The 17,244-nt window shown below is 43.3% G+C and overlaps 1 protein-coding gene across 7 annotated transcripts; it reads left to right on the top strand.

Moving 5' to 3' along the window:
- Positions 1-192: 192 nt before the first annotated feature.
- Positions 193-16,207, top strand: nek10 (NIMA-related kinase 10). 7 transcript variants are annotated; one of them, XM_018740564.2, is made up of 36 exons: positions 193-283; positions 792-895; positions 981-1,041; positions 1,686-1,798; positions 1,918-2,016; positions 2,277-2,361; positions 2,472-2,513; positions 2,619-2,697; positions 2,781-2,848; positions 3,564-3,643; positions 3,848-3,934; positions 4,023-4,247; positions 4,372-4,511; positions 5,017-5,078; positions 5,326-5,403; positions 6,001-6,065; positions 6,167-6,269; positions 6,733-6,861; positions 7,221-7,358; positions 7,535-7,580; positions 8,366-8,487; positions 8,649-8,751; positions 9,519-9,594; positions 9,802-9,931; positions 10,116-10,186; positions 10,523-10,730; positions 11,229-11,367; positions 12,569-12,640; positions 13,150-13,204; positions 13,400-13,437; positions 14,013-14,113; positions 14,304-14,414; positions 14,825-14,924; positions 15,386-15,450; positions 15,586-15,662; positions 15,777-16,207. In XM_018740564.2, exons 2-36 carry the CDS (start codon positions 795-797, stop codon positions 15,790-15,792), a joined length of 3,285 nt encoding a protein of 1,094 aa, XP_018596080.1. In that variant the 5' UTR covers positions 193-283; positions 792-794; the 3' UTR covers positions 15,793-16,207. The 7 variants fall into 7 exon arrangements, with proteins under 7 accessions (XP_018596080.1, XP_018596075.1, XP_018596074.1 ...); XM_018740559.2 differs by lacking the exons at positions 193-283; positions 792-895; positions 981-1,041; ... (1 more) ...; positions 1,918-2,016; positions 2,277-2,361 and having other exon boundaries at positions 2,492-2,513; positions 15,398-15,450; XM_018740558.2 differs by lacking the exons at positions 193-283; positions 792-895; positions 981-1,041; ... (1 more) ...; positions 1,918-2,016; positions 2,277-2,361 and having other exon boundaries at positions 2,492-2,513; positions 15,586-15,659; positions 15,774-16,207.
- Positions 16,208-17,244: the final 1,037 nt, after the last annotated feature.

Raw genomic sequence — 17,244 nt, 5'->3', positions numbered from 1 at the left:
AAATTCCCTTCCGAAGCGCATAGTGCCATGGAGACTTACAAAACAGCGTCGACTGAAGTCATAGTTACGGGCACGTACGAACATCGGGCCTAGCTATTGGATGGAATCCGTGGATCGCGTTCGGTGATTGGCTCATACATTATACATGTCCCCAGTTGTACGTGAAATGGAGCTGTGACTTTGCCTTGCGCTTTGGTTCCTGGAAGTGCAGCGTTCTCTGACTCCTGTTTCAAAAAATACCTCCACAGTTCCTTTAGTTGTAAATTTGTCTCATTTCACACAGGTGAGTTTCACCTTAGGGAAGCAAAATGTTTTGAACCTTAAATGTAATTTAAATAGATGTGATTAACAATGATTTATGAAAATATATTTGAATTAGTCAGTGGTTAGTCCAGTGTTCTGTGTTGCGTAGTTGTTGTAATGTAACTTAGTATCGTAATATTAATTAGATAAAAAGTAATTATAAATTAAAAAATGATTATGCATTCCATACGTGTTATGTGTATGCAAATACATATATATATATATAATATTTGCATACACATGACATTGTATATTATTATATATATAATAATAATATATATATATTTATAAGGCACGTTTATACATCATCACACATCAGCTGAAAGTCAAAATTTAGTACTTCATTATCTTTTGGGTTTAATTCTTGTTTGTAATATTTCAATATGTTCATGGCTTATTATTGGATTTTTTTTTTCTAGTAGTAGCAGTAGTTACAGAACTCTGTTCTGGTATGTTATAGTTCTGAACATGTGTTTGTGTGCATCTAGGGAATGACTTGTGCAAATAGTGAAATTTTGCAATGCCCAAACAAGACAAGAAAGGTTAAGGGAACAGACAAAACACTCTCAAAGTTAAAAGGAACTGTTGACAGGTGAGAACCATGTTTTTTTTCCCCCCTTCTGTTTTATGAAATGTGTCTTGAATTTTTCCGTGTAATAATTTCTTTATGGTTTTAGGGAATTATGTGGTCTCAAAAAGCTTCTGTCCCTGCTCAGTGTTCCGAGTCACAGTCCTCCGGTAAAGTTTTCTGATTTTTATTATGAGTTTGAAGATTTATTTCATAGCATGTTTGACCAGTCCATTTACAGGTGATATTTACATTTATTCACTTAGCAGATGCTTTTCTCAAAAAGCAACTTACAGCAGATATTACATAGTGTTATGAGCCCACACACCTTATTCACCATGGTGACTTACACTGCTAGATACACTACTTACACTGGGTCACTCATCCATACATCAGTGGAACACACTCTCTCTGTGTCAGTCACACACTATGGGGGAACCTGAACAGCATGTCTTTGGAGTGTGGGAGGAAACCAGAGCACCCAGAGGAAACCCACACAGACACAGGGAGAACATACACACTCCACACAGACTGAGCGGGGATCGAACCCACGTTCTCTTGTACCACCCAGGTGCTGTGAGACAGCAACGCTACTCACTGTGCCACCATGCAGCCCAATATTTAAGCAATCCAGCTGTAGTGCTGTATTTGCACTCAAGGAAAGAACAGCAGGGCTTTTCAAGTTCCAGGTCCATGTCTTTAGGCTACCTGCTGCTCTCAAAATCCCTTAATTGTATGTAATCCCTTAATGTTTCTACAATTTCCTAAATATAAATACCCACTATTTTGGCATTAATGGATTTCATTGTCTCAGGTGACAAGAGGGAACCATTCCAAGGTTCAACACACCCATCAGCAGAACATTAATAGCTGGAACAAGAATGGTAGGCAGCTAGCCAATGAGGCCTTGGAACTGGAGAGCTTCAGGTACGCAGCAAGGCGGTCATATGTCCTCAATTTTTTTTTTTTTTTACATCTCCAGCTGCTGATTATGAACATATTCAGTAACAGTGTTTTCTTCATGCGTTTCTGTGTTCCACACAAAGCGTAACGTACAGGAATCACAGAGACTTCAGCGGTCACCCCCTGGGCAAATTCTTCCTGAACATTTTCACCTGTTTGGTTAAGAACAGGCTTGTTTGCAGGTACCAATCTCATTTCACAGTGAAGTTTTTTTTTTTTTTTTTTTTTTTTTTTTTTTTTTTTTTAACAGCACTGGTATTTTACTAAAGGGAAAAAAGAAAAAAATAATAAAAGAAGAATAACAATAATAATAGAAATCGAAATATATGGGGAAAAGTGGTTGGTTGTGAATACGATGATTAAGAAGGACAGGGATACATTGAGGAACTATTTGTAATAAATGTTTTCCAAGCATGAAGTTGCTTATTTCTTGTACTTTTAGTCGGTGGTTCCATGAAGCCCCTCCTGACAACATCTTAGGAGCGCTGATTTGTCTCCGACTGTTGATAAGGGATCCGCATCACCAGGTGAAGAGTGGGGGCAATGCTCTGTTCCCCTTTTTCTATGTGTTGTTCTTAAAAATAAAAAAAAACAAACATTTCTAAAATTCAGTTCATTACATGTCATCTCATTTCAGAGAGTTTTCCATGAACTCCAGGGAATTGACAGACTTGCAATGGTGAAGCGAGTACTTTTCAAATAATGTGAAAACATGAATCTCTGAAGAAGTGCCACATAAATTACATGCATAACTGTTAAGTGTTATTATTCTTATTCACTGTAGCACATGGAGCTTGTTTGCAATGAGTATCTGGAGGGCGAGGAACAAGCATTCGCTGTGGAAAAGCTGGTCAATATGACCTGTAAGTATCAACTTTTGCTTCGTATTTTCCTAAAAACTTTTTTTTCTTCTGGTTTCTAACACTTCCTTTGTCACTTTGCGCAGATGTGTTCCAGAAACTTTCAGCGACTGAAGAGCAAAGGCCGTGGGTTGTTGAGTGTGGTGCTCACAAGGTTATCAGTTCAGTTAATTTGCTCCCGCAGTCCGTTAACTTGACCTTCTATGCAGCTTCACTCCACATCTCCAGTTCTGACTGATGTATCAGCTAATGACATGGATGGTATAGCAGGGGCTCGGGTCCAAAATAAATCCAGCAGGGTATTAGCCAGCCAGTGCTGTTTCCAGTGATAGAATAGAACAGTGACCAGTTTGCCTGAAGCTCATCTTTGGGCTGTGGTAGGAAACCAGAGCACCCAGTGGAATCTCACGCAAACATACGGAGAACCTGCAACTCATGTCCATACACACAGCATAGGTGTTGTGAGGCACCAGCGCTACCTGCTGTGTCACCAGCTACACACACATTATCTGAAACCACTTGTCCTATAGGGGGGGTCGCGGGGAGCCGGAGCCCAACCCGGCAACACAGGGTTTAAGGGTGGAGGGGAAAGGGGACACACCCAGGACAGGACGCTAGTCCATCGCAAGGCACTCCAAGTGGGATTCAAACCCCAGACCCACCGGAGAGCAGGACCCGATCAAACTCACTGCGCCACCACGCTCCCCCGTGTCACCAGCTCCCCCACACATAATCCAGTCTTCGTTTCAGTGATATTGTTTCACCTACCCCTTGTGCCCTTTGGGTGATTCATGTAAACCATAGCTGTCTGCAGATATGATAATGACAAAACAGTGATACCGCAGGGTTATGTCTGTTTTTATATGCAGACCCTGGTGAAGCTCCTTGCAACACGGGACAGCAGTGTGTTACTGGGAGCTCTCCTGGCCCTCACCAGCCTGGCCGAGAGGTACTCGCACAGCATTCATCTGCCAACTTACTCATTTTAGTTGTGATGTTGCGCTGATCTTGGCATTTAAAAAAATATATTTTTAAGAGACAAGCGATATTATAATTTTTGGGTATATCAGGAAGTAAATAGAAAAGAAGAATGTATACTGTGAAGAATTAAGAATTATTTTTAAATGACTGTAATTGGAAAAATTTTGTGCAGCCCCGATTGTAAGGAGAAGATAGGAGAGCTTGCGGTTGTGGGGAATCTTCTAGTAGTGCTGCAGGAATATGACTTGCTGTCAAAACAGTAAGTTCATTTCCCTCATACATATGCACATAGGCACATGAGCAGATACCTTGGCGCTGTGTGTCAGTGCGCCCTTGCCGCCCCCCAGGGTCTGTGCGGAGCTGCTCAGGCTGTTGTGCCCAAGCCGGCAGGTGCGGGAGCAGATGAGGGCGTTGGACGGGGTGCCCGTGCTCCTCAGCCTCCTCCACTCAGACCACCTCCAGCTGCTGTGGAGTGCCACCTGGGTCCTGGTGCAGCTGTGTGAGGACCCTGAAGCCGCAGCAGAGATCCGGCTCTGGGGTGGTCCTCAGCAGCTTCTGCGCATCCTGCGCAGGTGGGTCCTGCTCTGCGGGTCTGGGGAGGTGACAGTGGGATGCATGTGCAGTATGAGAGTGAGAGAATGATGGGACGTAATTATCATCACCATCATCATGAGGGTTCTCACGCTGTCTGTCCAGCGAGCGGGCGTTCATTTCTGCTCGCACCTCGGTGGAGACACTGTCCAGTGCGAACGCTGCAGGCCGTGTCCACAAACAGCACCTTGCCGAGGAGCTCAGTCCACAGGAAACGCTGGAGAACACACTGTCTCTACAGGCAGGTGAGTTCCCAACAAACACTCGTACGCAGGCTGAGGCCACTTTTCCCAAGCAGGGTTGCAGCGAGCCGGAGCTGAACCCGGCAACACGCAGGGCGTAAGGCTGGAGGGGGAGGGGACACACCCAGGAGGGGACACCAGTCCATCACAAGGCACGCCAAGCAGGACTCAAACCCCAGACCCGCCAGAGAGCAGGACCTGGCCAACCCTCTGCGCCACCCCACCCCCCTTAACAAACACTCAATGAAAGCCAAATAAATGCTTTGTAGAAAATACTTGTTTGTCCAAAGGTCATCCCCTCGTGGTATCTGGCGACGTATAAATACTGCAGAGGTTGTCCAGTTTTTTTGAAGGTGAGCTGAAGCAGCAGGTCCAGCGAGTTAAACTTTACACAAACAACTTGCTGTGAACTTTTCCTTCCCAGTTAAACTGCTTTGTCAGATTCCAGCCAAGTTGGTACAGTAGATGGCATTGTCACGCTCCTCTTTCCCACATGCACCTTTCCCAGCATGCTGTGCGGCTCTAACGGAGCTCATCCTGGATGACGCCACGGCTCATCAGGTTGTTCAGGTAGGACTTTTATCCGTTCTCCTCGCCATCTATCCCTGTGGGTCAAGACCTTTGCAGAGGTGTCTAGGTGGGCATAAACTGTTCATACACCTTTGATATATATGCTCATTTCATTGGAACCCATCACTGCCTCAAACTAGTTTTGTCACTATGCATGCTGTCAGGACACTGTTGATACTATCTCCTCAAATTCTATAGTAATTTACCGACCCTTTAACACTTCTATGTCTTTCTATTACTTTCCCAGGAGAATGGGGTGCATATCATCGGAAAGTTGATTTTGCCGCATGATGCACAGCCTGGACCAAAGGCAAAGTCACTCCAGGTCTTTGTTCTAATAACACTGCTCCCATTCCTTATGCTATGCGACATACTCTGTGCACGTTATGCGAGTGAAAACGATTCCCCATTATTTCATTTAGCTGGTGCTTTTCTCCAAAGCAACTTAGAGTGTTATGCTACCTGCAGTTATTTATCCAGTTAAAGAGATGGGTAATTTTACCAGAGCAGTTTAGGGTTCTCACGGGTACTACAGCCGAAGGTGGGGTTTAAACCCGTGACCTTTGGGTTTAAAGACAGCAGCTCTAATCACTACCCTACTGGCTGTCACAGTTGATGTTCTGGATAACCATAAACTTAATTTTAAATGCAGAGGGTTGCTGGTAGTATGGTGGTTACAGCTGCTGCCTTTGGACCCAAAAGTTGCCGATTTGAATCCCAGCTGTAGTACCCTGGAGCAAAGTACTTACCCTAAATTGCTCTAGTAAAATTACCCAGCTGTGTAGATGGGTAAATAATTGTAAGTTGCTTATTATTGTAAGTCGCTTATAGAAATGCATCAGTAAAATTTATTAACTATAAATGACTGGGCAAGTGCAATGAATGATAACACAATTTTTGTTTTTTAATTTTTTTCCGACAGTGTTATGCCTTTAGGACATTACGTTTCCTCTTCAGCATGGAGAGAAATCGACCTCTTTTTAAAAGGTAAACATTTTATCTGCTAACATTATAAAAGTTTGTATTTATAGCTTGGTATCAGAAGGCTTTTAAAGGCAGTGAATTATTAATGCATCTCAAAATTTCAGGCTGTTTTCAGCAGATATGTTTGCAGCGTTTATCGACATCGGGCACTATGTCCGCGACATCGCTGCCTACGAGGCCCTCCAAGAAAAGGTGTCTGCTCTTTCTGTGAGTAGCTTTTTCTTGCTTTACAATGTTTCCATACAACTTCTATCACTGCAATTTGTAACCCTGCCAAAATATGACTGCATTGACAGGATAAGCGGTTATTTATAGTGAGTGTGGCCTTGAGTGTGACTCTTAAAATGATCTGTAATAGTGACTGTAAATGTTGAATTATCTACACAAGTACAGTTTCCATTTGTTAGTATTATAGAATATTAGACTAATAACCAAGAACACCCTGATCCGTCCCTTTGAATGATTTGTCTTTCAGCCTCATGGCAATCAGTAGCGCCTGGTTGGTGCTTTTGGCTGGCAGGTGGTTTCTCTCACCACTAGGTGGCGCTAACAAGTTTATCAGCTCAGGCCTGTCGCAATCAGAGCCAAATTAGCGCTTGAACTGTATTTGTGTAACTTTTCCTGCATGTACATGAAATATTCTGAAGCAGTGCATTTGCAATGTTTGCAGGAAGAGGAACTGAGCAGCCTGAGGGAGAACATTGCGCGTATGAGCCTGGACCGTTCTCCCCTGAAGGTGGTCAATGGCTACGCCATTCTGGACCACCTGGGTAGCGGAGCCTTCGGCAGCGTGTTCAAGGTTGACGAATCGCCGGTTGTATTACGATATTTTCACGAATTACAACAGCGAACAAAAAAACGAGAACACTGTCCGTGGAAAAGCTGATGCTGTTCACTCCAGCCCATTCCTTTGGACTTGTGCTCTATTATACATGCCGTGACGCATGATGTTGTGTTCTGGTTTTTTTGGAAGAGGGGAATCGAATTTATTAAGAAAGATTAAAATGATTCAGTTGCACACGAGGGTGAATAAAAGTCGCACTCAGGGATGAGGTTAGAGATTTGTTAAGCAGGACACCATCAGAATACGCGAGTCTCAAAAGATACATCCTAAGAGAAGTCTCGGCTCATCGGCGTTTCCTCGGGTCCCTGTGAAAGGTCCGGAAGCAGGCCGGGCAGAACCTTGTCGCTTTGAAAGAAGTGAACCTTCACAACCCAGCCTTCGGGAAAGACAAGAAAGACCGGGAGGTCAACGTCGAGAAGATTGTGTCCGAACTGAGCATCATCAAGGAGCAGGTAGCACCCCTGTGCTGTTACACACACGTGCATGTACTTCCCACCCTCGCAGATCTGTAGCACCCACCTGTCGCGTGCAGCGGCAGAAGAATTCGTTCCGACTTGCAATGCATAATTTGCACAAACTCGCGATGAGATGAGTGCTTCACCGGATCTCATTTTGCAATTGTCCACAGATAAACCATCCAAATATCGTTCGATACTACAAGACCTTTTTGGAAAGTAAGTATGGCACGTAAAGGTACTTAAAGAACTCGGTTTCCTTGTGCTGAATTGAAACAAGATCTTCGAACCGTTCAGATTTGCTTATATTTTGGTACGATGCAGTATTGCAAATTAATAATCTATAACAATCTTCTACGTAGTAATGATATGAAGAAGAAATAAAAGATGCTGTAGGGAAAAACAGAGCTATGAAATCCACCCAAACACTGTTGACACTTGTGTGCTCTTATTCTGCGTGTTACTTTGGAGAAAAGCCTCAATTAAATAACATTTATATTTAGCCAATAGTTTCGGTGTTTGGGTGTCATGTTGCACTCAACAGGGGTTTTACAAGGACTAGACACCCATCCATCCAGCATCTATAACTCCCTTTCCACGGCAGGGTCACCGTGGTCTCAAGCCCAAGGGCTGAACACCTTTCTTTCTTAAATCCGGATTTACTGCTCCGGCTCAGTTTGTGGAGTCGGCAACTTCTCCCAGTTTTTGTGTGGGCCACCTTCAGGCGCTCTGGTTTCCTCCCATATTCCAAGGACATGTCTTTCAGTTGAACAGGCGAATTAAATTTCCCATAGTGTGCGACTGCAGGGGTGTGGCTACCCTGTGACGTACTGCTGGCCCACCCACTGTGTACCCTACTTAGCCTTGTGCCCGGTGCTTCCAGGATAGGTTCCACACCACCGTGACCCTGACTTGGAGAAGCGGTTAAAGACAGCGATTGAGGGAGTGCATTTGCAACAGCCGTTGTTACGTATTGCCGCTAACAGGTTTGCGCTCTGTGATAGATGACAGGCTATACATTGTCATGGAGCTCATTGAAGGGGTGCCTATGGCTGAGCATTTCCACTCTCTGAAGGAGAAGCAACAGCAGTTCACTGAAGAAAGAGTCTGGAACATCTTCATTCAGGTTGGAAACCAACAGTACAGTAACTTTGTCGAAGCCATGTCATTTTTGCTTTGTGCCGTATTAATAGGAATAAGAAATAAGTATTTCGCTGCTTCAGACAGCGGAGCCCTGTGGATGCGGGCAGAATAATTATTTGCTGTTTTCTGTCTGAAACTCCAAAGCTGTGTCTAGCGCTGCGGTATCTCCACAAAGACAAGAGGATCATTCACAGAGACTTAACCCCGAATAACATCATGCTGGGAGAGAAGGACAAAGTCACCATCAGTGAGTGCGTTCCCTTGCGTGTCCCAAACACGTGTACAGTGCCGCTGGAAAGTATGTGAACCCCTTGTGTCCCTCGGCTCATCGCAAAATCGTTATTTCATGACATAATCTCATTCTCATCTGACATAATTGGTGCGTGATGACCAATTCCGTATGTTGCTTCAGAGGAAATTGTGTGCGTGGTAGAAATACGGAAGTAGCACAGGCGCAGAAATAAACGATCCCCAAGTTTTATTGGCTAAACCAAACAGGTAAGTAAAATCAGGTGTGTAAATCATAATCACTGATTCATTTTCTTTTTAAGATTTAGGGTTTAGATTTTATAAGTCTATTTTTATATCTTGTACATGAATAACAGCCATCTCTGCAGGGTTCACACACTTTCATCATGGAGAGTTATATATATGTGTATTACTATAAACTCCTTATAAGGTACAGTGTGTGTATATATATTACATACATACACATTTATATACACAGGATATAGACTCCTAGTTCAGCTGCCTTCCATCACTCCATTTCCATTTCGGCAAAGAATGGAGCCAATATCATCTGATTTTTGCTTTTGATTATAAACAATTCTGAACTGAAAAACATGGCTTTGCTACCTAAGAGAGGAGAAGATTCGTAAATTAATGCATGGGTTTAGCAAATTTCTTTTGACTAAAGGCAGAAGAAAGTATAGGATGTACAGAGTGGTCATTAACTAATACTGTATACTACTAATACTAATACTGTCATACTGCACTAATGGCATAATATTCCAGCGGACTTTGGCCTGGCAAAGCAGAAAGAAGAGAACAGCAAGCTGACATCAGTGGTGGGCACGATTCTCTACTCCTGGTGAGTGCTGGTCTGAACTTGTGCACGTTAAAAAATATACTAACAGCAGAAAAAAGGAAGTTGTCGCTCAGATTTCGTTCCAGATTTCAGGTCATGGTATCATTTTTATACTGCTTTATAAATTTCAATCGTATTATCGAGCACTGATCTAAAGTATGTTTTCAGGTCAGTACCTCTAACAGTGTGGTTCCTTCACTCCCGTCTCAGTCCAGAGATAGTGAAAAGCGAGCCCTATGGGGAGAAGGCAGATGTGTGGGCTTTGGGCTGCATCTTGTATCACATGGCGATGCTGCGACCCCCCTTCTATAGCACTAACATGCTGTCCCTCGCCACCAAGGTGAGACTCCGGCATGTTCTGTACCAGACGTGCTGTATGGCTGACGGTGTACGCTACCCCTCTGCATCCGTGTCTGCTTTGTGCCTTTCACTTTCCATATGCTCACGACAGTTCACTGAATGTTACTGGAACGTTGTTTTGTTCTTTCAATTCTGTTAACTTTTTGTTTGCCGGTTGCTGGTAGATTGTGGAAGCCATTTATGAACCGCTGACCGAAGAGGCCTTCTCTGGAAGAGTGGCGGACATCGTTAAATGGTAAATGTATATTTATATTATTATAATAATAGCAACTGAACGGGAGTTTTAATCCAGCTGTGTGTGGCTTTATGTCGGGTGCTCTGGTTTCCTCCCACAGTTCAAAGATAAGTTTCATCTTAATTGGGGAGTGTGTGATTATCCTGTGATAGACATGCGTCCTGTCCTCGGTGTCAAGCGGTTATATAATAAGTGGTCAATGATAGTGGGTGGATATTTTTAGAACACATATTTAAACTGCTGCCCTAAGGAAACATGAATCTGTATAATATTAAAGATGTACAATGTTGATGTAGTTCGTTTTGTTGAGGTATTTCCATTCGGGGTGCCCTGCAGGTGCTTGACGCCAGATGCCGATCTGCGCCCCGACATCGTGGAGGTCAGCTCCAGGATCTCTGACCTCATGATGAGGTTCATGGATAGCCTGTGCACCTCCCAGCACACGCTGGAGAGGAAGCTGGAACGGGACAGGAAGCGAGCGCAGAAGTACTTCCTCGAAGCCAACTGTGGAGGCATCAACTGTCGTCGCCCATCGCTCTCTCAGGTTACACTGCAAGCGGTGAAAGAGACTGAACGAGGTCCATTTAGTTGAGCAGATTTCTTATAGTAACAGTGTGTTCAGCGAGCACTCACGGGTTACCCTTCTGAACAAAAGTGCCTGACAACTTACACTTCATATGAATTTGTTTCCAGAATACTGTACGGTCATAAAACACACACACACACACACACACACACACACACACAGAGTCTGAAATTGCTTCTCCCGAGTGGGGTCGCAGCAAACCGGAGCCTCACCTGGCAACACGGGGCGCAAGGCTGGAGGGCGAGGGGACGCACCCTGGACGGGATGCCAGTCCATCGCAAGGCACCCCAAGCGGGACTCGAACCCCAGACCCATCAGAGAGCGAGACCAAGCCCGCTGCGCCACCTCACCCCCCACTGTCATAAAACAGAAAAGCCTAAAAATATACAGCTGATAAAGTGACACAAAAGACTTAGACTCACGGGTGGTGTTGAAAGGCCTGTGTTCGTCCAACAGGAGGAGTCCAAGAGAGGCACCAGCGTGCGCACCGATGGATCCATGGAACTGAAGAGGGACTCGAGTGACACACATCATCTCTCTGGGCAGGACGTACAGGAATCCAGCCATCAGAAATGCACACATGGCTCTGGGAAAGGTATTCATATCTTAAAGCTACCCTCTTACCTTGGGCATCGTGAATGTACTGATCTGCTTCCCCTGTTTACTCCTCTGCTTTTTATAGTTGAAGAGTAAGCGAAAAATGCATATTTTCTCTGTATACGGCAGGAGAGGGTAGTCCACAGCTCTGCAAGTTACAGCTTTCAGTTAGATTCACACCTGACCTCCCAGGTGAGGTGACCTTCTAGTAATGAATTCTGTAAAGTAGGAAAGACCGAGCAATAGCTCTACATACATTGTCAGTGTTGTTTTCCGTGGTCGCTGTGCCTCTGATTTCTGCTGAAGTCAGGAGAATGAGTTATTTTCATCACCACTCCCGACCTTGACAATCGTTCTATCGGTTTTTGGGGATGCGAAGCTCTCTTGGACAGGAAATGAATTACGGTACCGGGAAAAATAATAACACGACCGATAATAATGAAGCGGGCATTTTTGGAAACGGCAAATCTCTTTGTTGGGGCTGCGGCAGAATTCTGCGTCGGTCCGATTTATCTCGTCCGGTGACAGCTGCAGCAACGACAAACCTGCGCTCACAAGTAAGTACATGAAAGCAAATGTCCCAGTCCTCCGGGAATAGGGTTTTGTTCATATGTATCAAAGCAGCATCTGAGTCTTACGGTACATCATAATCCGAAAAAGAGGATTTGCAAAATTCTAGATATTCAGTGTTAAACTCTGCGTTCTAACAAGTGACAAGCCTCACCTGTCATTCCTGTAACGGCACGCTCCAATGCAGCCCGCATTCTTAAATCATACTTCTTTCTGCCTGTTTAAAAAGTGAAGAAAAGACTTGGATCACTGGGGACTCATCCACGTGAAAAGGCCCAACAGTTTTGAATACAGCTCTTAAAGTTTCCCACTCACACATTTCTCAGTCATTCAAAGACACGGTTTGTTTTTCAGCACTTATTGAGATAAAACTGCTCGACAAAATGGATGTTTTTTGATCGCATTTGCTTGACTGTATTGTACAATGTAAAACAGCGATGTTGTAAAACATCCTTTCCTTACTTTGGAAAGTTTGCAGTCCGACTCACTGCCGAGGCGAAAATTAAACCTTATTTCTTACGCTCTTTTTTGCAAAAACCTTCATTTGGCCAGCGAGATCATGGTTAAGGCCAGTTAAAATTTCCAGGTGCATAATGGTGTATAAGGTATATAATAATTTAATTCCGCAGGTACTGGATGCGGCGCGGATGTCGACACCTCCCGTCTTGACTCTACTGGTTCGTGCAAAGACTTGTCGATGAGTAAGTCCTCCCAGTGTTGATGTGCTCATCGGTCGTTGAGTAACACTGCACATTCCTCCTAGCATGTTCGGAACATTTCATTTTCTGTTTTCTTTAACGCTCGTTTAATTGCAAGCAAAAAAAAAAAAATTATAAAATATTAAGTATTCTCATGAGTGGTGAGCTTCAAAAATGATGTATTTAATACATTTACTTAAAAATTATAAATAACTGGAAAAAATCGTGACTGAAATCCCCTCGGAAATATCGAGTGAACCCGCACTTCTTTACAAATATCAGCTGATATATATAAAATTTATATGCAGCAGAGGAGACGAGAACCACAAAAACATGTTTTGTTTTACACAATACACATTATAACTTACAGTACAGTATTCAATATAAAAGATCAACTGAGCAAAGCATTTCTGAGCAGCATATATTAATAAACAACATTTCTCAAACTGCACACTGTACTACATGCCTATATATCTTTATGGGGCATTTATGGGTATTTCTTGTGTTTAAAGGGACCGTAAAACACAGTGTTTCTGCTACTTTAACAGAAGAGCAAAACTATCCCTGGTGAGTGAGTGTGTATCTAAGTGTGTATGTATTTACTTGTACTGTATCGCTGTGACTGTGTTTTAGCACACAGCATGCATGTGTACTTGTCTATAAAAAAGGTGATCATTCATAGAACGAAAATACCGATCGTGACAGTTACCGTGACATGACAATACTGATGACGGTTATGTCGCTTTATCTTCTGTGTTTCAGCGAAGATGTCGCTGTTCCAAAAATAAAACCTCGACCAGGTAATTCAGGTCGTCTTTGGGACCTTCGTTGCTCCATCAGGACAGAATATAAATCCGGAATTTGTTAATGAGCGTTTCTTTTTTTCTGTAGTTCAGATTTCATCATCTTGCAGTCAGACAGTAAACTCCAGGGAGGAGAGAGAGCAGGCTGGGAGAGGGCAGTGCTGTAGCCTTGCACCCATGTCTACATTGCAGGGTTAGGGTCGGGTCCCGCTCTCTGGTGGGTCTGGGGTTCGGGTCCCGCTTGGGGTGCCTTGCGATGGACTGGCGTCCCGTCCTGGGTGTGTCCCCTCCCCCTCCGGCCTTACGCCCCGTGTTAGGCTCCGGCTCGCCGCGACCCCGCTCGAGACGAGCGGTTTCAGCCAGTGTGTGTGTGGGTTAGGGTTGGGGTTGAGTTCAGATGTTGGTGCTTTTACAGCTGAGACACGGGTATAAAAGCCCCATTTCCCTCAGTTAAACAGGTAGAGAGCTGGACACTTTTGACTAGGCGGCACTTTCGGTTCTCCGGTATTGCACTTATTGTACTGTAACACGTAGGTACAGAATTTACACGCTCACCCTTTTTTCACCCGCAGCATCAGCAGGAATATGCGTGTCTCAGAGGAAAGTCCGTGAAATCGACGACCCCGTTCAGAGACTGCTGCAGCTGTTGCATAAAATCATCTATATCAGCCAGGTGAGATACCATCTGCTCCCTCTGCCCTGACTTCCAGTGTCATGTTATGATTGTTACTGGTTCAGACTTGTATTTTCTCTTTGTGTTTGATCAGATGGGGAAAATTTTACTATGTGATCAAGCATAGGTACATTACCTCTGTGTCTTGTTGTCCTTCGTAGTTCTGCTGATCAGTTATGGCATTTTCCAGCTCCCACCTACTCTTGACCAGAACCTCAGGCGCAGGGCGATTGAAAGGTTCAAGAAGTCCCTTTTCGACTACCGGAGCAGCCCTTACAATCTCAAGGTGGAGCTCAATAAGGTTAGGGAATCAGTTCCGCATTAATATTCGTTGTATTACTTGGTCTACTACGTTGGAAGGAAATACATAGATATTAAAGGGACATGGATTCAAGTAAATCATCACCTTCTCATTATTTGCTTAACAGTGACTGTGTTTTTCCAAATATTAAGGAACGTACACTAGAGTGTATCATTTAATCTGATTGTATAAATTAATCCAGTGTGCCATAACCACTGGAAGCATCAATAACATGTGTAGAACTAACGTGCTGCAGAACGGATTTTGTGCACCGGAAAGGGAAAAAAGAACTATTTATTTATGTTATTAATGTTTCATCACACTGCACTTGTCAGGGATCATAGCAAGAAGAGCAAGAAACATTTTCTGGCTTATCTCGATTCATGAGCCACTTTCTGCTATGTCCGTAGCTCCTGCAGACATCGCCAGAAGTCATTGAGCAGATCAGCGTGGATCGCTGGACTCCGCTGCAGTCTTTTGGAGGGAAACAGCTTTGTGCTACAGCTCAAGGTATTTAGCTGACGCTTTTCTCCAAAGCGACTTACAGTGTTAATCTACCTACAGTTATTTACTCACAGTATTGGAGCCATTTATGGTAAGTACCTTGCTCAAGAGTACTACAGCTGGAAGTAGGATTCAAACCTGCAAGCCTGGATCCAAAGGCAGCACCCTTAACCGCTACCAGCTGCCCCGGTAGTGCCACTCATAGGGGCAAGGCTCTGGTTAATACTCATCTTTTTTTTTTTTTTTTTGGTGTATCTACCTTATAGTTGCACTTCTAATTCTTGAAACTCTTCATCAAAGGAAAATAATCTGTGAATGTTTTTTCTAAAATAATTTCAGCTGCAGTTTTTTGTTTTTTTAGAACTTAACTCATCACAGTAGGAGGCATTCGCAAATTGTCTTAACTTCGCAAGCAGTACGCCGTGCTCTACTGGGATGAAAAAGTCATCATTTGCCATTGATAGTAGACTTTCTTTCAGGGGACATGCAATACTTGAATCTTCAAGAGGGAATAACTTACGAACAGATGCTAGTAAGTATAGCAGTTTATTTATAGGCGAATTAGTCGCTGACCATATTAATGTTCTGTAGTTTGCATTTTTGCCAAATTTTCTTACGTAGACCTAATGAATTCAGCCCTGGATGTGTCCTTCTTTCTCGTTTTCAGGCCATGATTGAAGAGGAATTGGAGGACAACGGATACTACAATACACTATCCAACAAGGAAGCTTTCCTGAAACAGTAGTGAGTCAATGAACTTGGCATATTTTCAGATTTCGGCAAACACTGCAACAAGTTATTGAATTAGCAGTTGCTTTACTTATTATTTACTGAATTGTTTTATTTTGACTGGAGAAGTGACCATCATCCATAGTGAAGAGGCAGTGGAAATCTTCCTACAAACATGAGTGCCGTGCTTTGACCACTACCTGTGACCAGCCGTTGGCAAGATCATGCCTCCAGCACCCAGAGAATAAAAAAGCTGACTATGCATTGGACACCAGATGTAGCCTTCCATATTTCGACCTCTTTGTACAACCTCTCTGCCTATGATGCTTCTATTTGACTCACTTTAGGGAATGAATTATTTGAATTCATATCCAGCGGAATGCATGCTGGAACAATAGATCGCATTAGTGTAACACGAGTGAAAGCCACACTGTACTGGCAAAGATGAAAATGAAGGCGAGCACAGCTTTTTTGTATAAGGGATCTGATCATTTTTATATACAGATGCTCCTCGACTTACGATGGTTCTACTTACGATTTTTCGATTTTATGATGGTGAGCTGGCGATAGACATTCAGTAAATACCATACTCTAAATTTTGAATTTTGATTTTTTTTTCCCCTCGGCAAGCGATATGCGGTGCAATATGCTCTCGTGATGCTGGGCAGCGATCCGCATCTCCCAGTCTGACGAGAGGTGCGTATTAGGTGTGTTCAATGCATCTTGAACTCACGATGGGTTTAGCGGAACTTAACCCCATCGCAAGTCGGGGACCACCTGTAATCAGTCCGAACCTGTCTGAAGCTATGGCGCTGATATTACTTGGACGTGCACATAATAGAGCGTATGGTATTTAAGTGGAAATTTTGATGTGTGTCAGCACCTGGATTGCTGCTGCTATGAAACACTTTACATCTACTGCAGTGCAGTGTAGTGTTTCTTTTATTCTGTTTGTTTTCCTTCATACAAGATTATACATATGAAATATACTATGCACATAAAATATAAACACAAGCACAGTGAAATTGCAGGCATGGTTATGAGGAGCATACAGTCAACATCCTTTTTATTTCTGACAAATTGAGTTCTGTATACATTTCTCTGAAATCAATAAGTTTGCTCCTTGATTTGGTTTGCTCAGTAACTAGGGTGTAGCATGAACAGGAGTTTTTAATCCAACAGATTTATTCTGCCATTAAATTGCATTTGTAGCTTGTTTCTGTACAGCTATAAATTTTTTAGGGTTATAAAACAAGCCATGTTTTGACCGGAGGCTACTGTATTTTCAGTTTTAAAATAATATAGTCTTGTACCGTATGTCTTACAAACATTGTGATTGTCCTGTGCTGAAATCTCAGGGTAAATGTTGCAGCACTTTGTGCTCATTTGCTTCTTTGCTGGTATTTCGCATGTATGACGATAATAAACTTGGTGATGAAACAAGCTGCTGATTTGTACTTATTAAACATACATATTATCGGAGGGGTTATTTCCTTCTTACTGTTTTGTTGGCTTAGCAATTTCATTACGTACATTTTCGTTTCAACCCAGCTTTTCTGTCTGTTCTCAGCCACATTAAATATGTAGTAGCATATTT

The sequence above is a fragment of the Scleropages formosus genome, chromosome 18 (assembly GCF_900964775.1).
Source record: "Scleropages formosus chromosome 18, fSclFor1.1, whole genome shotgun sequence".
Classification (NCBI taxonomy): Eukaryota; Metazoa; Chordata; class Actinopteri; order Osteoglossiformes; family Osteoglossidae; genus Scleropages; species Scleropages formosus.
The sequence above is the reverse complement of the archived record's forward strand: the minus strand, read 5'-3'. Positions and strand labels throughout refer to the sequence as shown.